The sequence below is a fragment of the Lepidochelys olivacea genome (genome assembly GCF_965140295.1).
Source record: "Lepidochelys olivacea isolate rLepOli2 genome assembly, chromosome: 1".
Lineage (NCBI taxonomy): Eukaryota > Metazoa > Chordata > Testudines > Cheloniidae > Lepidochelys > Lepidochelys olivacea.
In genome coordinates, this window is record NC_140411.1 from 307,263,296 (window position 1) to 307,289,907 (window position 26,612).

At 41.3% G+C, this 26,612-nt stretch overlaps 1 protein-coding gene across 4 annotated transcripts in view; it reads left to right on the forward strand.

The window, feature by feature from the left end:
- Positions 1–26,612, forward strand: part of ST7 (suppression of tumorigenicity 7) — a gene marked incomplete at its 5' end in the record, with an annotated part of 234,365 nt that overhangs the window by 178,222 nt on the left and 29,531 nt on the right. For 3 of the 4 annotated variants that reach the window (XM_084624973.1, XM_084624975.1, XM_084624976.1), the window contains 3 exons: positions 7,989–8,061; positions 9,648–9,750; positions 25,710–25,860. In XM_084624973.1, coding sequence (XP_084481099.1) covers positions 7,989–8,061; positions 9,648–9,750; positions 25,710–25,860 — 327 coding nt within the window. The remainder of the gene's footprint in view (positions 1–7,988; positions 8,062–9,647; positions 9,751–25,709; positions 25,861–26,612) is intronic. The other variant, XM_084624974.1, reaches the window with a different exon arrangement.

Genomic DNA, 26,612 nt, shown 5'->3' on the forward strand with positions numbered 1-26,612 from the left:
AACTGAAAGCTGTTCTAAACCTGGCAGTCTGCTATAATTTATCCTCACAACACCCCTCTGAGGTAGGGAAATCATATTACTCCCATTACCATATTCAGCTCTGTGGCAGAATAGGGAATTAAACCAGAATCTTCCAAATCTCAGGCTAGCACTCTAACCACTGAGACATCCTTCCTCTCTGTTCGTTCATACTAAGGGCCCAATCCTGGGCAGTGCTGAGCACTTCTTAAGTGGCGGTGTTTACCTTCAACTCTCCCTGAAGCCAGTAGGACTTGAGGGTGCCATCATCTTCCAGAAAACACTTGGCACATTCCAAAATTAGGTTGTAAGTTTAAAAGAAAAGTATATGTGGATGGTAAAAGCCTGTAGGGAAATTTGATGCAGACCCTTTCTCCTGTCTGTGTGGACCCACACATTATACATTTTGCTGTATATAAAGGCATATGTGTATATTTAACACACGCGCACAAGGACTCAGCAAACAACAGTTTAACCAGCATAACTCTTAGAATTCATGAGTCTCCAAAGACCCTTTTTAGAGGAGTCTCAGCTCATTTTAGAACTCATCAGCTTTATGTGTTGTAAGATTTATTGGAACATAAAACAATGAACTCATTTATACTTCCCTATCTGCAGTTTCTATTGGTCCCATTCCACTGTCTTTATTCAGCTAAGACCAAACCTGATTTATTGTATTTTGATAACATATGAACAAATTATTTCCTAGAGCAGTCTCCCACCCACCCCTGGCTAAAAACTTGGATCACATTCTTTAAAATGTCAGTCTTTGTGAGGAGACATACTACTTTACCAATGACCATGTGTTGAATTTGTTTATATTATGTACCTGGCAACAGAGATGATGTCCATACTCATTATTCATGGAAAATGTGCCTCATTAGTGGCAAGATATGCACTGTTGCTGAGCTACATAATTATGGTTTCAGAGTTCAGTGTCTGTCAATAGAGTGCAGATGACCTAAACACTATTGAATCCTAAAAGGATTTTTGGCTCTGGCTTGACACACATCTATGTTATTTACAGCAGAAATACTTATGGCTGCTGAAGGGACTAGTCTTCTGAAAGAATAAGCAGCTAGGATTCATAGTAAATAAAACCTCTATGCCCCTCTTGCCTTACTTTTAAACTGGTTGTTTTCCAAGGGAACAGTCCTGTTTTTATGGTGCTGAGAACAAATGATTTATTAACCTCAGTGGACTGCCAGTTCTTTCTAGGTTGCCGTTGGCTGGTAACCTGGGCAGTGTGTGAACACAGAGATCTTTCAGACAGTTGAAAGTTAGACTTCAAAAGGGTAGATACTCTTTTATTTCATTATGCAAATGTTCTCTTTTCTCTTTTTTGTGGGGGAGTCTAGGGACAATTTTTTTTTCCAGTTTAGGATTACTGAAAATGTGAGCCTTCTGGTTTCCAGAGGAACATATTCATAAATACTGTCTCATTCTCCTTTCACTTACACTGTGGTTATATAAGAGTAATGCCACTGCAGTTGATGGAGATATGTTGGTGTAAGATCAGAATTAGTGACAGGAGAATTCAGCCCATCGTACTGATAGAAAAACATACTGTACTTCTAAATATTTATGATCTCATTCTGATCTAACCTGTACCGGTTTTCCTCAGGCATAACTATTTAATTCAATGGAGTTGCTCCAAATTTACACTGGTGTGAAATCAAAATCGAGGCTTTAAAATAAATTGTATATAGAATTTGAGTCTTCTTTATAGATGAATGTGCATGGAGCATGATGGTTGATCATGTTCCTGTTTGGGCCTAACCCTGTAGTCTTGACTCTGTGTTAATTGAGTGAAACTCCCATTGAAGTCACTGAACGCAAGGTCTGCAGGTTTTGGCTTTTCATGTTAGTGAATCCAAACACTCTTTAAAATAATAATAACTGTTTAGGGATGCTTTTTTCTGTTCCTGTATAGCTCTGTGAACCGTTCCTGTAGCTCTGTGAACTGAGTAAATTCCACCAACGTTGAACTTGAAGGCATTCCAACAGAAATAATTTTTGGTATCAGTAAAACAGGTTACCAGAAAGCCCCCAGCACAAAACCCCCAATGACACTGGCTCTGTTCTCAAGGACACAGTTTCACTCTTATTCCATATTTCTTTTCCACAGCTTCATTTTATTAGCTCCTCTCAGTTCTCAACATTAACAGCAATCATCATATCAAGTTTTTCTGCTTGTTAGAAGATAACCTGACCTGGCTAGATACCTCTGCTTTCTCAGTATGGCTGCCCCAATGCAAAAGAGTTTTTATTATCCCTAATTCTCTGCTGGGCTGAAAACATAACATGAACAACAGAGAAAGAAACTTCAGTCTAATGTTGCATCCTTTTGTTTTATTTGAATGAGAGAAAGTGGTTATTTATTAACATTCTTATTGTCAAGGTCGAACCCAAGCCTGCTGCACCCTTCTGCCAGTAATGCATGTCAGAGAAGATCTCCACAGTGGGAAACAGCAACATCAGGAGAATGAACAAATCTTTTCTCCATTAAATTCTCTTCTTGGACTCTATCAATCTTATTTACGGACTGATTTCCTCCCTTCATTTCAATATTGCTTCTCACTCAACTAGGTCTCTGCAACAGCCGGGCCTGTCCATTCATACTGTCTGGTCCAGTTTTTCCTTTGATTCCTGTGGCCTATTTCTGTGTGTCCTCTTTCTGCAAAGAAGATGCAGGACAAAATCACAGGGAAATGGACAAACTAGCTGTGCAGAGCTTCTTCATTATCCTCATCTAGGGAGGAGTGGTTCATTTCCTCAAGAAACTGTTAAATCATACTCTGCAAATCAAAGGAGTTGAATTGCTTGATCAAAGTATTTATCAGTTTCTGAAACTGAAACATGAGCTTTATAGGAAATGTTTATAATCAGCCAGTGAAACTCAGAAAAGTTTGTTCAAACTGAGCAAATCCAAACAATGCAAATGCTGTAGCTCAACTGTAACTGTTCTCTGTTTTCATTCTCTCATTGTTATACTAAAAAAATTCTCCTTTTGTGCTGAAATTCATACTGTACCTTATCATAGGGCCAGGAGCTGTCCCTTAGAGTTTTATTCAACTGTACGCTACTCGCACGAGTGTGGCAGGAGATCCTGCACTGCCTGAGTATTAAACAGAAAAACAGGACTACAGCATGCTGCATGTACAGTGAAAATACCCTGGTAGATCATCTTGTTCATCCCCCTGCCAGTGCAGGATTGTTCCCTACAGTATATTTTCTAGTACTTTGTCCAGTATAGCTTAAAATGACTCAAGTGATGACCACTTACCACTTCTCGTGGGAGATTGTATTGCAGTCTAATTGCTTCTCTGTCAAGATGTTTTCCTCCTGATATTCAACCTACATTTCCCTATGGTTAATTTCATCCCATTATTCTAGCTTTTAACCCCTTGGAACAGCTTCAACAATTCTTCTCCTTCCATGATGATTACTTCTCCCCTTTGTCATTGTGGGGGGAGGGATAGCTCAGTGGTTTGAGCATTGGCCTGCTAAACCCAGGGTTGGGAGTTCAATCCTTGAGGGGGCAATTTAGGGATCAGGGCAAAAATTGGGGATTGGTCCTGCTTTGAGCCAGGGGGTTGATGACATCCTGAGGTCCCTTCAACCCTGATATTCTGTGATCACTGAGTCAGGCTACACATATTTATTGTTGTTCATTTAGTCTTTCCTCATAAATCAATCCCTCTAGCCCTTTTATCACCTGTGAAGAACATGGGAATTATCTGCATTGATTTCCATTAATATTTATATATATAATCTCTGGAGTTGGTGACTATTGTATGATGTCTAAAAAGTGACTAAGGGGTAAATCCTTACTCAAAACAATGGTTGTAGACAGAATTTAGTTGATTGGTGCTCACATGGACAATACTAGGAATCCACTGTAGGGACTCTACTTCCAATCCTGTGTAGGTGAAATGCAAAAAATAGTTTGGTGAAGTTCAGAAGTCCTGTTCAGAACCTTAGAAGATCTTCAGGCAGTACCTTTCAAAGGACCTTTGAAATAAAAAAGACAGCCTGTTGCTTAAGAGAGAAACACTAACTGGGGGTTCAGGCATATCTTCGGTTTCATATTGGGGTGTACATAAATGAATCCAGTACTCTAGATGTAATCTTTCCAGTGCCATATAGAAAGGGACTAGCATCTCCCTTGACTGACATAATCTCTTTGTTTGTGCAACCCAGAATTATGGCCCTCTAGCAGCAGTGCACTTAAGCACATACTTAGGTCCCTTTAACTTCAATAGGACTGCTCACATGAGTTAAGCACATAGCCCCTGTTCAGTAAAGCACTTACCTAACATGGGGTTTTTTTTTGGTCATAAGTAGAATAACTTCTTAATTGTTAATAAACACAAAATTCACCTAAAGTGACTGCTCATGCAAGACACTGATTTTTCAATTGCCCAGTGTCAACATTTAGGGGCTCTTGATGACCTGGACAGAGATGATTCCATGTTTTCCTCTCCATATTTACCATTTCCAAGTGTAACTGCTATTTTGGTGGGAACAACAGATCACATGACAGCGCCTGGCACATTGTGCATGCTACCATAATACGATTAATCATCATAATCTGGACACAATGCTATGTTCACAGCTCCTTTCCAACTTGTTAAATATCAAAAGAAACATCTTATGAAGCAAGCCACCATTAAGAATTCACTTTCTCTCTTTACCTGAGGTACTATATGCCCCAGAAGGTTAGTCCAAGGAAAATAATCATAAAGTGTACCTTCTAGAGACAAGAGCAGTAAGGAATGAAATCCTTCTTTGGATACAAATGTCAGAGCTTATTAGGGAAAAATATCCTCAAGGTTTTGACACTTGGATAGCAGATACATATTTCAGCACACTGAGGGAGCTCCATTTGCTGTCACAAGAGGATGGGAAACAATGTATGTAGAGATGCTTTGCCAGATGGCTTTACAAGCTGGAGACACTAATTTATGAAGACCTCTAACTTTGGTTCCTGACAGATGAGTTATCTCTTAGGACTAGTTTAGACTTGGTTCCCAAAGTACAAGCTAAATTTAATTTGTAACCAGCCATAATTCTACTCTGCTTCTATCTCAGTGTGAGGATCCCAAGTAGGAACTAAAGCCTCCATTGGGCAATATTCAAACTTGTATAATGTGGCCTGCTTCAGAGCAGGCAAAATAAAACAACAACAAAAAGGCACGACCCTACACAAAGAAATCTGCAGAACAACACACGTGTACATTTCTCTGTATTGCTTCATTTTCCATTCCTGAAAAGCATTTCTGTCAGAGAATGGGCCACCCATCAAAGATACCATAGCCATTCAGATCTTTGCTGCTTGGTCATTAACCTACAGTGTCACCACACATCATAATTCGGATCCCATGGCTTCTGCTGACCACTGGGCAGTAATGGATGATCTAACCTGAGGAAATGGTCTTGGCACCCTGTCTTTTGGAGGTTTTTTGGATTGTGTGATTTAACGGTTTCTAGCACAACAGGTTACGCATTAGTTGGACGGAATGTATGAAAATCTCCCTTTGCACACTGAGGTTCTGGCCTCTTCTGCTGCTTGGCGCATCTGAGTGCTTTAAGTCTTCGGTAGATTAGAAGGCAACTTTTTCTTGCATTCAAAATGCTTTTTGCTGAAGTTTCACATTCCCCCCCCGAAAGCCTCTCCCTTTTTCCTGTTTTTCAGTCTCATTAAAATGGTTAAAGTTGATGGAAAAAGACAGGGGAGATCTCACTGCACCAACCAAGGAGTTCTGGGGTTTGCTGCTTCACCAAACCAGGAAGAAGTGGAAGAGTTTAGCCCCCCTGCTTTAGGGGAAGGAGCATGCTGCCTACGAAAATATATTTCTAGGGATTTCAAGCTAGTAGAGTCCTCGTGTCCTGGTTTACTGGTATCAGATACTTGTTAGGCCCTGATTCTGCACCCATTGAAGTCAACAGCCAAGCTCCCACTGTCTTCAGTGGTACAGGATTAGGCTGTAACTGATGGATGCATCTGAGTTTAGCATCAGCAGATATTCCCAGTGTTGTGGTGCCGGATTGATGGCCATAAGAGCTCAGAGAAACCATGTGCATAGAAGAAAAAAAAATTATATCTGCTACTTCAAAACTCATAAACAGCTGTAAATAGATCAGAACTCTGAAACAATAATTTTCCATTTTTAACTCTGCTCCCAGAAGGACACTCTGCTTTTCGTTCCTTTTGTGATTTGATGAGTAACTCTATGTTGCTGAAAGTCTGAAACTGGTGTGATCCAAAAAAGATCCATTCTGTTTACTTGAAAACATGCAAAGTTCTTAACTCCTAATGTCAAGAACAACCTGGCATAAATACAATCATTGGGACAACACATATTCCTCTACTGCAATGATGGACGGATGGATCTGCAGCTAGCTTCCGTTATGGCATAGTAATGTCCATATCTCTCATTCCAACACTGCCTTGCATATTGTGGATTTTAATTACTAGTCACTATAATTACATAGTTTAGTGACAAATGTAAAGAATTAATAGTTGGGACTTTCAAAAGTACCTAAGTCACGAAATCCTGCTCTAACAGCATAATGTTCCCTTGCGTTGCAAACTGATCATGAATAAGTAAAGTAAAGAGTCGTTTCCAGTAAGGCATGATTTATCGATCCTCACTCACCTTCTTCTCTTAGGAGCCCTATCTTGCAACGTGCTAAGCGTTTCCTGTGAGGCTCTAAGTGCCCTTAACTCCAGTTGACCTCAGTAGAAGTTGAGGGCATTCAGCAAACCTCAAGCATCTCTCAGCACCTCACATAACTTGGTCCTTAGTGCTACTTCCCAATGTCTTCATTATTCAGTATATCAAGAATAGAATGAGTAAGAGTTACAGGTTTTTTAGAACTGTGCTCCAGAGCTTCCCCGACTCTTGCTTAGAACCATAATCCCACTGTAATTATATAAAGTATATTTATTATAGTAGAGTATATGTGGTATACAAATTTTAAATAAGCTATAATTGTAATGCTATTACAGGGAATAGTGCTTCATACAGTGAATAGTCTCATTGCTTTAATGAGCTCTATTCATGATAGTAGGTATTATATTCAGTGATACAACAACTGTTTACAGGAGTAGGCCCTTAATTTCTTTCTCACTCAGCTGTTTTCTTAAATTTAGCCTAAATGCTAAACAGTTTAAAAGATGGTTTATAATATCTGTCTATGAGAGCTAGGTAACGTAGTGTAGAATTATTTTCTGCTTTTATTACAGCGGAAACTATAGGGCCATATTCATATATACCCTCCATATGCTTTGTGCCACTCTGGTGATGAAAAGTAGCCAGAAACCTGACTGAACTAAGTGCGTAAGCTGGGTTTATAGGTGACTTGTGTCACTGGAGCAGAACATACCAGTTATTATGGCCCTGTGTTTCCACAAGTGGCAAAACATATTACATTGCTGTTAATATTTAAATGCAGTAAATTAGTAAACGTTGGCTTGACTCTCATAGTCATGATTACTAAAAGAAAGGAAGGGAATAAGACACAGTAGATAGACACCCACCAGCTGTTTCTGGATATTGATGTGTTTCCTAACGTACTGAAAGAATTTACCTTTTCTAGGTTGCATATGTGTTTGTATACGAACGTAATGAATTCTTTAATTCAATCCATGTAGTATCAGAAAAAGATCACTCTGAATTTGTTTGCTAATTAGATCATTTAATGACTACATGGCACAATCAGATTATCATTAATTCAGGGTTTAAAAATATGATAATTCTTATTTGGGTGGCATTTTCAAAAGCACCTGAGTGACATAGGAGCACAACTTAGTGCTCCTAAATCACTCGGGTGTTTTTGATATCCCATTATTCATTAATTTAGATATTATGCTGTCCTGAAGAATTATTCCAACATTTATTTTCTCTTTCTGCAAACATTCAAGGGTTCCAATATTTATTTATTTTGTACTTTCTTTTCAACAGATATAAGCTTACCAAAATCAGCAACGATATGCTACACAGCTGCACTGCTCAAAGCCAGAGCTGTCTCTGACAAGTAAGTCCATGAGAACTTCTGACCAGCAAAATTCCTTACTGTAAACTCACTAACGTTTAACTGCAGATTTCTCTTCAGTGACCTGGTGAGGTCCCACACCCTGAAAATCTGATGACCTAGCAGGAAAAATTTTGGCCTGTGGAAAATTTAGAATATGGTTTTTATAAAAAGGAATTTTCACTAATTATCAATGTTGTACCTCACCAATGGTTAAAAAAGAAAAAAAATGGCTTCAATTAAATTACTTTATTTTAATTTTTATTTATACTATCTGGCTGAGCAATGGCTTCCTGGATAGTATAATGAAAATGCAGCTTGGAGGTGCTGTGTGGTTGGCCATCTTCACCTTGTATCTAACAGAACCAAGAAAGGTAAAATAACATGACTGTATAAAGAGCAATTTTCTTCGACAAGTACTGTCGTAGCAGTGTTCATCTACTTGATTTTAGGCAGGTAGATTTAGCACTTACTATGTAAGGGTTCCTGACAGGTCAATGGAAATAGATGGTATACGTGTTTTTAAAGACACAAATGTTTGCTTATTCCTGATACGTTTTTCTCTTAGGACACAGCCCTCCAAGGTTCTGAGCACTCCTATGTGGTGCTGAGTGTCATCGACTCCTCCTGAAGTCAGCTGGAGTTGAGCAGTTCAGCCCTTCACAGGAATGCTCAGCACCTTGCAGGATCAAGTCCTAAGAGCCAGATTCTGCTCTTGGATGCGTGCACACAAATCCCAGGCTGGAAGAGTTGTGTATACGTATCTTGGGGGGAATGTGGCCCTAAAGTTGGAAAGCAAGCAGAGTGGAAAGCCGCTTTCTTTCCTGACGTCAGACAGTTTGCTTTTAAGTGAATGTGCACTTCAAGATCTAAGTAATTTTCTTTCATTCTTTTTATCCTGTAGATCGCCAGTACCTACTGCAACATCTTTCCTCCCTACACAGCGACTCCAGCTTGGGAGGGCAGGGCTAAGGTTGTCACAGCTTTCCCTGTGGTGTCTGCCTGCCAAGTACAGCTCTGGAGTTAGCCGTGGGGTGTGAGGTGAGAAAGAGATTGCATGGTCTGGTTTTTCATTCACTGGGGCAGATGATTCGCCCACAGTTTGGGCATCCAACCCTTGCTGGTACAACTGAAAGTAGACTACCCGCTACTGCTGCTGTACCATGCTTTAATCCCAACCTGACCCAGGGGCATTGGGTTGGGAACCTCCCTAAAATCTCCCCAAATATGTTTTTAATAGAAACACGCTAACAATTATTTAACATTATTTTCTATTTTTCGGAAACTTCTGCCTTGATAAACGCCCCCCCAGTAAGGTATTATAGAAAATTTAGTTTAGCAGCGTAGAAAGAATTGACTGTTTGAACTTACTTCCTGCCATGATTAGATGCAAACATGCTTTCCACTTCTGCAGGGATTTTCATTGGCCTTGATGTAATAGGTCATTCAAAGTTTCCATTTACTATGGAAGTTTGGAGAGCATAGGAAATTGTCTCAGCCTGGTTATACGGGCCCTTGGTCTAAATTTCTTTCTGGCTTTTACTTGCTAGCATTTCTGACCTAATGTATTTGTTTCTTTACTTTTGCAGATTTTCTCCAGAGGCTGCCTCAAGGCGAGGGCTGAGTACAGCAGAGATGAATGCAGTAGAAGCTATTCACAGAGCAGTAGAATTTAATCCACATGTGCCAAAAGTGAGTATGGAGAAATCACTGTCATAAATTTTAACAAAACAGGAGACATATCCTTTGGTTTTAAAGAGGTAGAGTAGCAAGTGGTGGTTGTTGGAAGGGGAGCAGACGGGGGAGGGTGAAGGGGCTAATGTTTACACCCTGCTATACGCATGTGGGGAGCATTTGAAATTTCTCATTAGATACCATAGGAACAGACATGTCACCCAATATTAGGTCTTGAAACTTTAAGTATTAACTGATAAAAGTCTGTCAGTCTGAATATCAACAAAATACTGGACATTGACAATAGGCACCCTGATGCCACGTTGATAAACACATTAGAAGTATCCATGTAGATAGATTATTCCTTAAAGAATCGTATACAATGACAATAATAGAAAAGATCTTCACGTTAAAAAAATGGTTATCTATATTTCATGGATCACACATAGCATATATTTTCAGCATGCTGCAAAGGGACTTACGTTCACATTTTCTGTTATGCTTCATATAAATTGTATTTGTAACTCTTCATGCAATGCTCCACCATTAAAACTCCAAACCATTCAGGGCTTGCTCATTCATAAATGAAAAATCACAGAAAGGACAATGTTGGGGAGTACTTGTGGCACCTTAGAGACTAACACATTTATTTGGGCATAAGCTTTCATGGGCTAAAACCTACTTCATCGGATGCATGCAGTGGAAAATACAGTAGGAAGATATATGTGTGTGTGTGTATATATACAGAGAACATGAAAAAATGGGGTTTTTTCTAGACTAACTAATTAAGGTGGGCTATTATCAGCAGGAGAAAAAAAACGTTTGTAGTGATAATCAGGATGGCACATTTCAAACAGTTGACAAGAAGGTGTGAATAACAGTAGGGAAAAATTAGCATGAGGAAATAGTTTTTAGTTGGTGTAATGACTCATCCACTCTCAGTCTTTATTCAAGTCTAATTTAATGGTGTCCAGTTTGCAAATTAATTCCAGTTCTGCAGTTTCTCGTTGGAGTCTGTTTTTGAAGTTTTTTTTATTGAAGAATTGCAACCTTTAGGTCTGTAATTGAGTGTCCAGGGAGGTTGAAGTGTTCTTTGATTGGTTTTTGAATGTTATGATTCCTGATGTCAGATTTGTGTCCATTTATTCTTTTACGTAGAGACTGTCTGGTTTGGCCAATGTACATGGCAGAGGGGCATTGCGGGCACATGATGGCATATATCACATTGGTAGATGTGGAGGTGAACAAGCCCCTGATGGTTGGCTGATGTGGTTAGGCCCTTTGATGGTGTCCCTTGAATAGATACAGACGCCCCCTGACTTACGCAATCATTCTGTTCCGGAAAGCCTTGCGTAACTTGAATTTTGCATAAGTCGGAAACATATACCTGTACATTACGCAAAAAATTCCGCAACTCGAAAATCCTATTTCTGGCTTATGGAACTTCTTCTGTAAGTACAAATTTGCATAAGTCAGGTCTTGAGTAACCTGGCCAGCATCTGTATGTGGACAGAGTTGGCAATGGGCAAGGATAGGTTCCTGGGTTAGTGTTTTTGTTGTGTGGTGTGTGGTTGCTCGTGAGTATTTGCTTCAGGTTGGGGGGCTGGCTGTAAGTAGGACTGGCCTGTCTCCCAAGATCTGTGAGAGTGATGGGTCGTCCTTCAGGATAGATTGTAGATCCTTGATGATGCGCTGGAGAGGTTTTAGTTGGGGGCTGAAGGTGATGGCTAGTGGCGTTCTGTTACTTTCTTTATTGGGCCTGTCCTGTAGTAGGTGACATCTGGGTACTCTTCTGGCTCTGTCCATCTGTTTCTTCACTTCAGCAGGTGGGTATGTTAAAGGTGAAAAGGATTTTTTTTTTTTTATAATTCCCTCATTCCCTCTCTAACTATACATCACAGCAGTAAGACTCCTGGCTTCTGAGCACTAATAGCTAATGCTGCTTCTTATTTTTTCACCTGGTCCTCAGCACTATGCAGGACCACTGTTAGCAGTGGCAGATTCTGTGTGAACCAGGAGGCTGTGTGAACATTGGCTGATGGATACAGTTGAGCACCAAATCCTCAGCCCTTCTTCTATGCCCTTATCCATGAGGAGTAGGAGATAACCCCCATGTGCACACACTGCCCTTCTCACGGCAGGAAGGTCTTTTCCCAGTACTGTGCAGAGATTAAACACTTTCCCGTAAGATCGATGTACTTCTTGCCTTCTCCCACTGACTAGCCACTAACCAGTATGATTCTTTCTAGCAATTCCTGCCTCCATTGTAGCAAACAGGAAGCATGTTTTACTGGTCAGTCATTCCATCTCTAGTGGCAGTAAAAGGAGAAGATGATAATAGCTTACATTTGCAATCCCAAGGCATTTTACAAATGCAAACCCGTATAGAAACTCTAGACAGGAATCACTTAACCTGCCACTGAAATGCAGCCATCTCTGGGGTACAATGCAGCAGTTGTTTTGACAGCCCACAATAACACTTCACGGCAGATTAGGAGAGAAAAATGAACAATATTATGTTCATTTGAAAGAGCAGGATGGTTACTTTAAGTAAACAGAACATAAATCAAGTTGGAATCTGATCGAGACACCATAATTAACACCCTCAATCTTATGAAAAATGCTGTAGGATCTTTAATATTCCCAAATGGTTGTGGTTATTATTATTTATTTGTATTTGTCATAGTGCCCAGAAGCCCTAGTCATGGACCTACTGTGCGAGGTGCCTCACAAACACAGAACAAAAAGACAGTCCCTGCCCCAGAGAGCATAATCTTAAATTTCTTCTTTTCTTGCCTCAGCTGAAAGAAGCCAGTCATTTTATAGCATACTGTAAAGGTCCAAGCAGGATAATGTATTGCTATATTTTTCAGAATATACTTGGAATGGAAACTTAAACTCCAAAATGGTAGGACAGTTTTGCACTGCTGAGACTTATGGATCTGGGTATGGGAGAATTCCCCACCATGTAGACAAATCCTTGGATGGCTTTAGAACCTGGGTAGCAGCACCTTTCCTGACTGCTGATGCAAGGGCCTTGGCCAAGGAAAACGCGAAAAGGCTGAAGCTCCCTTATTGCCTGACAGTCCCTGGTGGCCCTAATTCATGTTGCTATTCTAATTTAGAATCGGGGGATCACAAAGGTGGCTTCAGGTCACCTTTGTGCACATGAATATCCAAGCTATGTTGAATACTCCATGGCCACACTTAAAGAGTGGCGATTTAATTTAGTGATCAAATTAGGAAAAGGAATAGAAAACGGAACATGTATCAATTGTCAGGTTTGCGATGTAATAAAAGGGATTAACAGGTGCATCAAAACACCCATTATAATATTAAAACTGTAATATGGCTTAACATACAATATCACTGGAATTTCATGCACACACACTGTCCTGCATTAGCTAAAAGACTAAGGGAGATTTAGGTTTGATATTAGGAAAAACTTTGTAACTGTAAGGATAGTTGAGCTCTGGAATAGGCTTCCAACGATGGTTGTGGAACCCCCATCACTGGAGGTTTTTAAGAACACATTGGCCAAACATCTGTCTGGGATGGTCTAGGTTACTTAGTTCTACCTCAGTGCAGGGGGCTGGACTCAATGATCTCTCGAGTCCTCTTTCACCGCCTGTATTTCTATGATTCCATGAATCATGCAGCAATAATATGTTAGCGGTAATAATGTTACGCAAATAATATGAATATACACCATCATATTTAGCCTTAATTCTGACTGAAATAGCATCAAATATCTTCTTAATGAAATTTAGATAACAACATTTAGCAGTTTGCAACACAGGAAAGCTAACAATGCCACATTGCTAATATGTGTTGCAATTGGCTCAGAGCTTCTGCAGGATTTCAGTAATGAGTGTCTCCCTCTTTAGAATAAGAAAAAAATAAGTTGTACTGATGACACTAAAAACTGAGTAATTGTCTGAATTCTTTGGAAAGTAATCTGCTGAATATGAGCTTCCAAGTGCAATACTGTGGCAAAAATGACTAATGCAATCCTTGGAGGCATAAACAAGGGAATTTCGAGTAGGAGTAGAGATGATATTTTACCTCTGCATTTGGAACTGGTGAAACCTATATTGGAATACTGTGTCCAGCTCTGGTGTCCACAATTTAAAAGTGTGTTGATACATTGGAGAAGGGTTCAGAGAAGAGCCACAAGAAAGATTAAAGGATTGGAAAAATTGTGATCGAGTGAAAGAGCTCAATGTACTTAGTTTAACAACGAGAATGCTAAGGGGTGACTTGATTACGGCATTTAAGTACCAATATAGGAAACAAATATTGATAATGGGTTCTTCAGCAGACAAAGGTATAAGATGCTCCAGTGGCTGGAAGTTGATGCTAGACAAATCCAGACAGGAAATAAGGTGAACATTTTTAACAGAGAGGAATTAACTTTTGGAACAATTTACCAAGGGTTGTGGTGAAGTCTCCAATTTACCAAGGGTTGTGGTAAATCAAGATTGGATGTTTTTCTAAGAGATCTTTTCTAGTTCAAACAGGAAATATTTGGGGGAAATTCTGTGGCCTATGTTATACAGGAAGTCAGACTAGATGATCACAGTGGTCCCTTCTGGCCTTGGATTCTATAAATCTAGGCAAGTTCCCAGCTGCACCATTAAGAATAGGCAGGGAACAACTTTACTGAGGATGGAAGGTGTAAATGATCCTCTGCATTTCTTTGTTTTCAAAATTTCCAGCTCAGATACTTGCAACCTAGCATCCTCAGAGCCAGTGCATATCCCAGAATGTTTTCTTCATCTTAGAATTAAAGTCTGAACTAGAAAAATGAGATTCAAAAGAGAACTCTTGAGGAAACAGAAAAAGATGGGAACGGTGCTGGAACATGGTGGGGGGGATTGCCTACTTAGGCATAGAAGATATAGGGTGTCCAGGATCCACCTGTAACCTGATACAGCTTTATTTATGGCAGACATTGAGTTCCCACATGCAGTCATGCACTCCTCCATGTTCTATTTATTTTTCCCTGCGAGAGGTAAAGTCTTTGCATGGGATACAAATATATTCAAGGCTGGCCTTGTAATTTCCCTTAAGTCCTTAAAATGGAACATTTTAAATAGTCCCAGATCCCAGTGCTTATGTACCAGTATGATACACACCTTAGAAATACCTACTCTAAATATATAAACCAGTTTGTATTGCACCATTCCAAAGTTCTTTTTAACATTTCTGTAATATAAAGAGATTCATAAGAGAAAAGGCAAATGCAGTGACTCTTTCCCTGAGAATCGTTTCCACTAGGTAAACCCATCTGCTGTCCCTTACAAGTGGATTTGAACACAAAGTCACTGATTTTTCTTGGGTCCTTGGGGACTGAGGAAAATGGAAATGGCTAGCAAGCTTAGGATGGCCACAGAATTTTGTGTTTCATATCAGCTTAGCAGTCATTAACCTCTCTAATCTCCAGTATCTGTTGGCAGCTTAAATCTGAATCTTTCTATTTGGAAAGGAGGTACATTCTTTAAACATCAGTGATGAAAAATGCACATACATTTTTCACTTCTCTTGTTGTCAGTGAGGTTCACCTAATTTCACTGATGTTAAGTGACTTCACATTACCCTGGGTTTCCCTTTGTAAAGAGTAACATCACTGGAGGTTCCTTTTTCAAAGGATTTATATGGCTTAAGACAGGGGTGGGCAAACTGTGGCCTGTGGGTCACATCTGGCCCACCAGCCAATTTAACCCAGCCCTCAAGCTCCTGCTGGGAAGCGGGTTCTGGGGCTTGTCCCGCTCCCAAGCTCCAGCCGGGGAGCAGGGTTGGGAGCCACTCTGTGCGGCTCCTGGAAGCAGCAGCATGTCTCCCCTCCGGCTCCAACATTTAGGGGCAGCCAGGAGCTCTGTGCACTGCCCCCACCCCAAGCACTGATCCAGCAGCTACCGTTGGCCGGGAACTGCGGCCAATTTGAGCTGCAGGGGCGGTGCCTGCAGACAGGGAGGCACCTCCGCATAGGAGCTGGAGGGGGGACATGCCACTGCTTCTAGGAGCTGCTTGAGGTAAGCACTGCCTGGAGCCTGTACCCCTGAGCCCCTCCCATGCCCCAACCCCCTGATCCCCCTCCCACCCTCCAAACCCCTTGATCCCAGCCCGGAGCACCCTCCTTCACTCCAAACTCCTCATTCCCACCCCCACCCCAGAGCCTGCACCTTCAGCTAGAGCCCTCACCCCCACCCCAAGCCCCTGCCCCAGCCTGGAGCCCCCTCCTCCACCCAGAACTCATTTCTGGCCCCACCCAAGAGCCCACACCCCCAGCCAGAGCCCTCACCCCCACCCCCCCCAACCCCAATTTCGTGAGAATTCATGGCCTGCCATACAATTTCCATACCCAGATGCGACCCTCGGCCCAAAAAGTTTGCCCACCCCTGGCTTAAGGTGTCTCTTAAAACAGCGTGCATTGCTGGAAGGCTTTTTCTCGGTTAATAGTTATTCTTGGCACTGGGCACCTTCTCCATTTTTGTTGTGTTTCAGTGACAATTCCACTTTCCTCTTACACCCGCCACCAGCCCAATGGTGCCTGAGGCACGGGTGAAAATTTTTTTTGCTGAGTCTGGCAAACTGGTTCAGACACACACACACACAGTGAGGGAAGTTTGACAGTCTTCGTATACTTGGGCTGACATGGGGTCTGTGAGAAGGAACAGGCTGGGCAAGCAGAGATTTTTCAATGTTCTTATTAGTAGGAGAGAGAGAGAAAGAGCAGGTGAGGAGTCAGTGTCAACACCAGGAGATGAAATCAGGACAGGGAACAAAGAAAGCCAAGAAAGCCATATAAATAATGATGATAATAACTAATGACATCAAAACTGAATTGGCAAGTCCTGAGCTGGGAATCTTGTTCTAAAGATCTGTTCTATTGGATCATATCACTGTTATCCTCATCTTCCTTCCCCACTGCCCTTCTATGCTTTGTACTGCTCATCTCTTGAATCAGAGATGGTCAAAAATTTAAAATTTCAACAAAGTATTTGCGATATTTTTTAATGTTTTGCAGAAAAATGTTATTTTTCAACAAGCTGGTAGGGTGGTTGAAATTCTTCTGCATTTTTCAACCATCTCTCTCTTAAATTAGGTTGCAAGGACTGTTTCTGCTACCTAGCACCATAGAGTTCTGTCGCTGACAGGGCCTTTTGACGCTGCTGAACTACATATAAAACATAAGGTTTTTCCTTTTCTAAAAATAGTTGTATCTCCAGTTTCTTGCAGGCATCATTGAATAAGTGGGGCTGCAGGAGGGATTTGAGTGGGAAAGGGTAGTGTCATTTAGGACTAGCTCAGAGAGAGTCCTCCTCCTGAAGACCCACTTCTCCTGTGACACCTGTAAGAAATTAGCCATCCAATAATGGCAGGAAGCGAGCCAACAGAGGATCATCTATGTAACTAACTAGAAAATAGAAGTCTGGTCTACACAGCGTTGCCCCAATTTTTACAAGCCAGGTTTAAATCAATTTAAGATTGTCCACACCAATATAACTAAACCAATTTACAAAATGATTTTACTTTAAGTATTTCCAGTTTTGTGTGTTGACAAGTCCTTAGCAAGATATGGCCAGTCATCACCTGAATACCCCTTCCACCTTCTCTTTTCTGATTGTCTTTTTAATTTGTCTTCAGAGTAGAGACAATGCCTCCCTGTATGTTTGTGCACCACCTAATATGTTGTAGAAATAAACAATACAAATAAATTAATATGACACACAAGAAATTCATGTATTCTGCATGTATCATGTATATTACAGAAAAGTTATTCCAGAAACATTCTGGAGAGATTTTAAACAATTTAGTGCAACTTTTTAAAAAAATGTCTTCACCCATAAAGCTGGACTTCTTAATTAGCATCCGTCCAATTCTACAGGCATCAGAGGGAGTCGTGATAAGTTGCAAGATTACCTAAAATAACTTTTCTGTGCCTGTAAAGATCACAACTTCAAAGTCCAGTATCTTGGAACTTACTAAGGCTAGTGCTGTACATCTTGCTGGGAAGCTGAAATCTCCCTTATTCCAGTGGTATAAAGCTCTTATATTGTAGCTTACATGTTTGTAAGACTTTACTGTCACTGGTGCAGGACTGAATATTGCCTGTTATGGGACTCGGGTGTAATTTTACAGGGAAATTGCACATTTGGGAGAAAGGAAGAAACATTTCTCAGGATGTTTGTTTGGGGGTTTGTTATTTTGGGGTGGGGGGGAGTTATAAGAAGATAGCTGTTTGAAGCTGCTCAGCCATTTGGAATTTTAGAAGTAGTCTCAATAGAGGAGGATTAGTGGTCAGAGGACAACTGATGCAATCAAATAAATTATATATATTCATTCATGGTAATGAAGTAGCAAGAGTCTGTACTTGACTTCGTGATTACACTATCTCTGTACATAGAAATGAAGTTAATCATGAACTGACAGCCCTTTGGGAAAGGTGCCCTCTTTACCTTTGAGTTCGTACAGCACTTAACAGAAAGGGGCCCTGATTCTGATGAAGTCCACAGGCATTACAACAGTACAAATAATAATTTGCATTTTAGCCTCACAAATGCTGATTAAGAGGCATACTTCCATATGTATACATGGTGCATTACACATTGCTAGACAAAATGTGGCTTCATTAAATAACAATGCAAACCCAGACCAAGCTGGGAAAGGCACACTGTTTCAACGCTGGATTGCCACTTTCACTTGCTGATTTTAGTAGTATTATTGTTTACATTTATGTTGTGGTAGCATTAAAGGCCAACCAGTTCAGGGTCCCATTGTCCTAATCGCTGTAGAGAAAATGACAGTCCCTGCCCCAAACCGCTTACAATCTAAAAGACAAAACATAACATGAGATAACAGCTTGGTCAGGGTGCGGGTGGGGAGTCAAGAGTAAGAAAAACAGTAGGATGGCTGTTGAGTTGTTATAGGTGGGGCTGGTAGCACCATCTGTTGTTAAGATTGCCTGACAGCTCCCATTATGACACACTTTTTTAGTGGCTCATAATTTGGCCAAACTGTGACCGTTTTGTCTGAAATTTTCCATGCCAGTTGTCTGCCTTAGGCCAAATTTTGTTGGAAAGTTTCAGCCAAAATGTTACAGCCATTTTTGAGAACAAGGCTAAAGAATAATACATGGTTTTTCAATGTGTTGAAAAAAAGTTCTAGCTACCTTTTCTTTGAGAATATCTAGTGTCCATGCTGTGGAGCAAGGTCTTGAAATTTGGCATGGGATATGGCCTTTGTGTCATGGATGTGCCTTTTGCTTTGCCTGTGAAAGTCTTCCAAAATTTGGCCAAATTATAAGCCTCTGAAAAAATCAGTTCACACATGCTCAGTGGAGACTTATTAGAATTTAGAGGCTAAAATCTCCAGAGATTCTGTCTTCAATGGGCATGCTAGAGCCTCTCACAGTTCATAGTGCTGAGCAGACTGTGCATGTACCATCCCTACATAGTAACTGAGAGATGTTCTATATCCCTGGGCTAGATGGATGCACTCAGATTTTCCCTGAATTTGGCTGCTTCAGGCTTGGGCTGGGCACCAGTACTGAGAGCAGGGAGCCTGTCTCTCCTGTGCTGTCGATGGTCCCCTTGCTGGCAACCAGGCACCATGGAAGAGTAACACCCTGACTGGGAGAAGGGAAAGGAGTAAATTGGGACAAGGAGCCTGGTGAGGCTAGTACTGAAATGGGTGTGGGAAGAGAGCTGTGACTGGAAGTTGGGAGTGGGACTAGTTGGATAAGGAGATTGGGGCTGAGACCCAGAGGGGATGAAAAGAAAGATGGGACTGGTAGGGCAAATGGACTGGAACTGGGAGCCACAAGAGGGGAGGGGAAGCTGGAATAAACTGGGCAAGGAGAATGGGACTGTGAGTCAGGGAGAGAGACTGGGACATGGTGAGGGAAAGGGGAGGTGAGATTGAGAGCCAGTTGGAACACCAAGATGAGATGAAACGCTAGGGGGAGGAAGAAGACTGGACAAGAATATTAGGACTAGCAACAAGTGGGTTGGGATGGGGAGAGTGAGAGACATCAGACAGATCTGATGACGAGCTGGGGTGTGGAGGGAGAACTGGGACTTGTGGAGTAAAGAGACTGCAGCATGTCACTAAAACAAAACTTTTCACAAGAGGCCACTAACATAACATGTATAACATAACATAAGAACGGCCATACTGGGTCAGACCAAAGGTCCATCTAGCCCCGTATCCTGTCTTCCGACTGTGGCCAATGCCAGGTACCCCAGAGGGAATGAATAGAACATGTAATCATCAAGTGATCCATCCCCTGTCACCCATTCCTAGCCTCTGGCAAACAGAAGCTAGGGCCACCATCTCTGCCCATCATGGCTAATAGCCATTGAATCAAGATAATGCTTTGTAGTTAATGCAGACATGCTCCTTCCTGCTAAAAGGTGGAATCTTTGCTTTGAAATATGCAGTAACATCATTTTAAGGGAACAGGTAAGAAACATTTCTGATTTCTCTGCAGCCCTGAGCCATCCCATCTCTCATGACTGATGAGTTTGGATTCAACTTTTCATTCCACTCTCTGTGCAGCCATTGATTCCTTTGACTCCTCTCCCACACCAAAATATCCATCCCATTAAACGTTTGCTTCCAAAGCAGTCCACCTGCTGCTCTCATATGTGCAGTTGAAAGTCTCTAGGTAAAATCCAGGTATAACACAGACTTCCTCCACTGCAAATTCATCCTCCTCTCCTTCAGTACTGTTGTCTACATCAAAAACAGCACTACTTCTCCTCCTGGAATTACCCACTTATTCACTTTTTCCCGTTTTTTACTCCCCTTTCTTCATCTGCCCAGATCCTACCCGATTTTTTCAAGCAGAAGGTTTATAAGATCTATGATGGCTTCCCTGCAATAGCTTCCCCACCCCCGCTTCTTCTCCTTCCCCTCTGATCCCTCCTCTTCCTTTCCTTCTTTCCCCTTGCTGACTCTGACATCACTTTTGTTTCCTCTGCACCTGTCCCCTCAACCGCATCCCTTTGGGGTTATTGACCCACCACCCGAACTCTCACTTACTCTCGCCCTCAATCTTTTCCTCTCTTCTGCCTCCTATTTGCTCTGCATACAAGCATGGCCTATTATCCTTCATTCTCAAAATCAGCCCATGAAAGTGACTGTGCAAGGATTATGCCCCCTACACCCATTTCACCTTGGTCTCTGACTTGCCCCTTAGTGAGTGCCTGTTCAGCTCTTTCCACTCCCTCTGGCCTGCGGTGGATTCTGCAATCCTTGTCCTTCCAGACCAAAGCCAGGGTAGGTGTCTGCATTCCCAGCCCCTTTTTAATGAGACAAGCACCTCTGGGTGTGGGGCAGGGCACTGGCTTGATTGTCTTTTCGAAGGCAGATGACCAGTGTGACACACAACAGCTGTTTCTTCAAAAACAAGATACTTAAATAGTAGAGTAAAAGCACAGAGTAAAAAGGAGATTTACAGACAAAACAAAGTTAATCACATATCTCTCTTGTCTAGGACTGATCTTTGCTATAAGCTTACCAGGCAGGCTGTCCACCTTCAGTTACCTCAGAAAGAGTATGTTGCTAGTCCATCATGCTGGGCTCCCTTGTCATGCACCTCTGGCTTATGTTTATCAACCTTTTGTCATCAACTTGTCCTCCTGGTGAATGCATTTCCCTAATCCCACCAAAACCAGTCTGCTCACCACTCCAAGGTTTCGATATAGACCATCAAATAGCTCCATGTATTATAGCCGTTCTTAAACCAAGACTTTATTGCTTTCTCTATCTGTGAGGATGTTCTCAGAGTGCAGACAACCACCATGCAACATACATATTCAGGTGTGGGATATAGAAATTATATTTTGGTATCAGATCATAATAGTCCATTAAAACAGGAACATCTATCATCTGAGAGTCACAGTAACTTCTCCATCTCTCTCTACCATCCCATAGTAGCATGGCCTTACCAAATTCACAATCCATTTTTATAAATTTCACAGTCATAGCATTTAAAAAACCTTGAATTTCACGGTTTCAGATATTTAAATCTTAAATTACACGGGGTTGTAACAAAGCATGAATATGTATTTTAAAATGGTAAAATATAAACATGTAAAGGCTTTGAGTCAATGTTTCTCAAACTGGGGTTCCGACGCTAAAGGAGGTCAGAAGGCTATTGTAAAGGTGTCATGGTATTGCCACCTTACTTCCATGCTTCCTTCAGAACTGGACGGCCGGAGAGCGGTGGCTGCTGGCTAGGCGCCCAGCTCTGAAGGCAGCGCTGCCATCAGCAGCAGCACAGAAGTGAGAATGGCATATTATGGTGCCCAACTCTGAAGGCAGCACAGAAGTAAGGGTGGTAATACCACAACTCTCTAAAATAGCCTTGCCGACCCTGTTTTGGGTTGGGACCACCAGTTTGAGAAACACTGCCTATAGTATAGGGTAAAAGTACACAAAAGATCAGATTTCACAAGGGAGACTAGATTTCATGGTCTGTGATGCGTTTTTCATGGCCATGAATTTGGTAGGGCCCTATATATTAGCAATAGCAGTAGTATAACTCGTCTGAAAATTTCAAAGTTTTTGAAATTGTGTCAAAGAACATGGAGGAAATTGTGCAGAAATGTTTGCAATTTTTCTCTTCCCTTCACTGTTAGCTCTAATTATTCCTTGTTTCTGGTAATACCCACAACATGCTAGGTGCTCTGCAAACAGAAAGGCAAGATTAAATGGTCCATTTGCAACTGCTGCATTAACTTCATCTCCTCTAACGTACTTCTGCATCCCCTCCAATCTGGCTTCCACCCTCTACATTCTTCTGTGAATACATTTACCAGATGCTCAGACTACCTCTTCCTCCCCAAGCCTCAGGGCCTTCACTGCATCCTTTCTGCTGCCTTCTTTACTGTTGATCATTCCTTTCCTCTTGATGCCTTATCCTTCCTTTGTTTCATAGCCATGTTCTCTCATAGTTCTCCTCTTGCCTCCCTTGCTGCTCTTTCAGTGACTTCTCTGGAAGCTCCTCATCCTCCTTTTTCTGCAGGTTTCTCTTTTAGTATGTTCCTCTTCTCCCTGCACCTTATCTCTTGCCTACCTTCTCTGCTCACCTGGTTTCTACAATCCTCTACATATGGATGATTCAGAAGTCTATATCTCAATGCTTGCTCTGTGCCATTCCATCCAGTCCCACACATCTGCCTCTCCGATATATTGCCTTGGAGGGCCTACTGCCAGCTCAACATGACGAAAACAGAGCTCAATAATTTATCTCCTACACCCTTCACTTTTCTGCCTTTTTCCTTGCTTTCTATCTCTCAGGCTTGCAATCTTGGTGTCGCCTCTAATTCCCTTCTCGCCACACATCCAGTCTGTCCTAAATCTGGTGGTTTCTTTTAATATAATCTTAAAAGGTCTCCCTTTCTTTCTATCCTGATGGCTAATGCGCTTCTGAAGCCATTGTTATTTCCCTCTTCCTTCATGATACCCAAATAATTCACTTCTAATCCATCCAACACTGAAGCCAACATTATCTTTGCCTTTGAATCTGACCATGTCATCCCACTCTTTAAATCAGCCCTAGCATTGCCTGTTTTATCAAGTTTAAAGTTCTCATCCTAGCCTTCAGGAGCCTGCCTATCTCCACTGCAGTCTAGAACTGGAATCTTGTCTCCCATTGGTGTTCAGTGTTCTCCCTCACACACATCGCTGGGCCGTGATGACACCTTCATTTCCTTCTGCCACTCCCATCTTCATACCTTTTTTCTACGCCGCTCCTTAGGTATGGAATACACTCCCTGTATCCATGTGCTAGCTTCCCCCCGCCACGCGCACGCATACAAGTACATTTTTATTAAAGTATTTCTAAAGATTCCCTTCTTCTACAACACCCACAAATAATCTAATATTTTCCATTTTTTTCTAAGAGGGTCGGGGGGTTAAGAGGTTTCTCCAAGATATCTCCCTCCTCTAGATCTCCAAGTGGATCTTGTCTGTCTGTGTTCAAGACTGTAAACTTTCTGTGGAGAGCACTTTCTTGATAACTGAATCGTACAGGGCTGAGCAGACTGTTGGCACTTGCAGAAGAAGAAACATTTATGCATACTCGTAACTCACCCTTTCGGGCAGTGCAGTGTTATGTGCTGCTCAGCATCCTAGAAGTAGCACATTGGTTGTTTATTCCTTTGCTTTCATCTTGAGCAGACAAGTCATTGGGGAATCAAAAGCAGGTCTCAAAGAAGAACAAGTCATTGTTTAAGAACAAGCTCAACTTTGTAATCCTGATCTAAGTTTCATTAAGGCATTATAACTGAAGCTTGGAGAGAAAGGTAGGTCAGAGTTCCCCTTTTCCCCAGTGCTAAAAACACTGGGTTAATGCAGTTTCAGAAGACCAAGAAGCAGGTTGTGGAAAGTTTTTTGCCTTCTTCCTTGAAGGTGAACCCAGGTCCTGGCATAGAGCCATTTTGCTCTACAGCAAAGAAGAAAGAGTAAGTTACTTGAGGTTGGCTATGTAAAGAAAGGAAAAGACTACCTGTCGTTCCTTTCATGGTAAAGCAGGCTGGGAAAGGAGAGGAGGCTGGGTCCTTTAAAATACAGATTATATATTTCCCTCTCTTTCTCCCAGTTGTTAGGCAGGTAGCACCAAGGGAGAAGGAGTCATGTGCTGGTCTGAGAGTCACCCAGCAGGTGAAACCCATGGGGAACGTAGATAGAGGCTCAGAGAAGCTCATCCATTTGGACAGATTTGAGGCTTTAACTACTGCTGTATCATAGACATTCTTGGGATTTCTGTCACTTTTTATTTTGGGGAACTTGTCTGTGTGTTAGACATTGGTATGTCCCATGTTGCAATAAACAATTTGGCCTACATTTCTGAAGTGATTTTGGGTGCCCAGCTTGAATGATGAACACCCGTCCTCTGGAAATCAGGTTGCTTTCAGGTGTTTCATGTTGGGCACCCAAAAATTGAGGCACCCAAAATCACTGTCCATCTCTGTCCTCCTTTATCTCACCATGGAAGTAGAACATCCTGACACTGATGCAAACTTTACAACATTCATATCCGTAATAATACACTGATTGTAAGGAAATAGTTTTATAAAGACCTTGTGTATGAGATTAAAATTATTGCCCATTTCTTTGGAGAGAGGCTAGATTCTTTAATATGCAAACTAGATACCATTAACTTAGGTTTGAACTTAGGTTTGAACAAAGACAGGGAATGGCTCGCTCATTACACTAATTGAATCTACTTCCCCATGTTAAATAAGCTCACACCTTTGTGTCAACTGTCTGAAATGGGCCATCTTGATTATCACTTAAAAAGTTTTTTTTTCCCCTGCTGATAATAGCTCCTCTTAATTAATTAGCCTGGGGTACTTCCATCTTTTTATATTTTTATGTTTTATGTTTTTATGTTCTCTGTATGTATAAATATCTTCTTACTATATGTTCCATTCTATGCATCTGATGAAGTGGGCTGTAGCCCACAAAAGCTTATGCTCAAATAAATTTGTTTGTCTCTAAGGTGCCACAAGTACTCCTGTTCTTTTTGCCGATACAGACTAACACGGCTGCTACTCTGAAAGCTAGATTTTTTAAGCACCTCATTACTTTATCACATCATTTCTTGTATTATAAATACTTTAATTCAAAAGCTGTTGTAATTAGACCATCCTGTCTGTTGTGTGAGGGTTTTTTAAATTTCCCTTTCCCTTTGATAAGAGAAACATCTCATTTTGAAATTCTCTGTGGTCCCCAGTACAGCTGAAGAGCACAACATTAACCATCTGGTGGCATATTTTAGTGTTTGGGATAATTCAATAATTATCTTCAAGTGCAGTTGGTGATGTTACATATTTGATGAAACACTTAGGAATAAGAGTATTTTAGAGAAATAGAGCTTTCAGTGTGCATTGAGGAATTGCAAGCAGCTACTGTGTTTATTTTTACAGCTGAAATAATTGTGTTCTGCCTTTCTATTGCAGTATCTACTAGAAATGAAAAGCTTAATACTGCCCCCTGAACATATTCTGAAGAGAGGGGACAGTGAAGCAATAGCATATGCGTTCTTTCACCTTCAGCACTGGAAAAGGGTAGAGGGGGCACTGAATCTCTTACATTGTACGTGGGAAGGCAGTAAGTAATTCTCTTTCTCAGAAACATTTTACAGGAATTGAAAGATATAACCACATATTTCCATGGAGTATTATGAGTAAATAATTATTTATATGGTACAGCACCTTCCATCTAAGGAGCTCATAGTACTTCAAACCATTAACGAATTAAGCTTCACAGTACCTCTGTGTGGTAGCTATGTATTCTTGTTTCATTCTGTAGATAGGTCAAGTTGCCTTTCTTCAGGTCATGCAGAGAAATTATTGGCAAAGTTGGCAGGAGAACACAGGAGTCCTGATTCCCAGCCTCCTGCTCACACCAGTAAACCACGCCCTTTGTGGAAAATTAAATGTTAACAAACCCTGCCAATGGCCTCTAATGAATTTTGGACCCCCGAATTGTGTGCTAGTTACAAAGCCAAATATTGTCTAGAAAAGATACCAGTAACAATGAGGAGACTTTTATGATAAGTTTGTATGAGCAATAATAGAATAGTGTTGTTGAACCGAACTGCGTAGGGCCATGTTCCCAGGAGCAGTCGGGTGTAGTGCCCGTGTGATCTGGTGATCCCCAGCTGGCATAATGTCAGAGGAACCCTGAAGTCTGCTGAACTCGGTGAGTTTTGGGAGCATAAGGAATGTGGGATCATGCCCCATGGAACTATGTCTCCAAATTCTGGGCCAGGATTAAGCCACTGTAGTATCCCCCCAGGGACTGCATTATGGTGACTAATCTGGAGTTTAGTTCTATCTTTACCACTGTCAGTTTGCAAA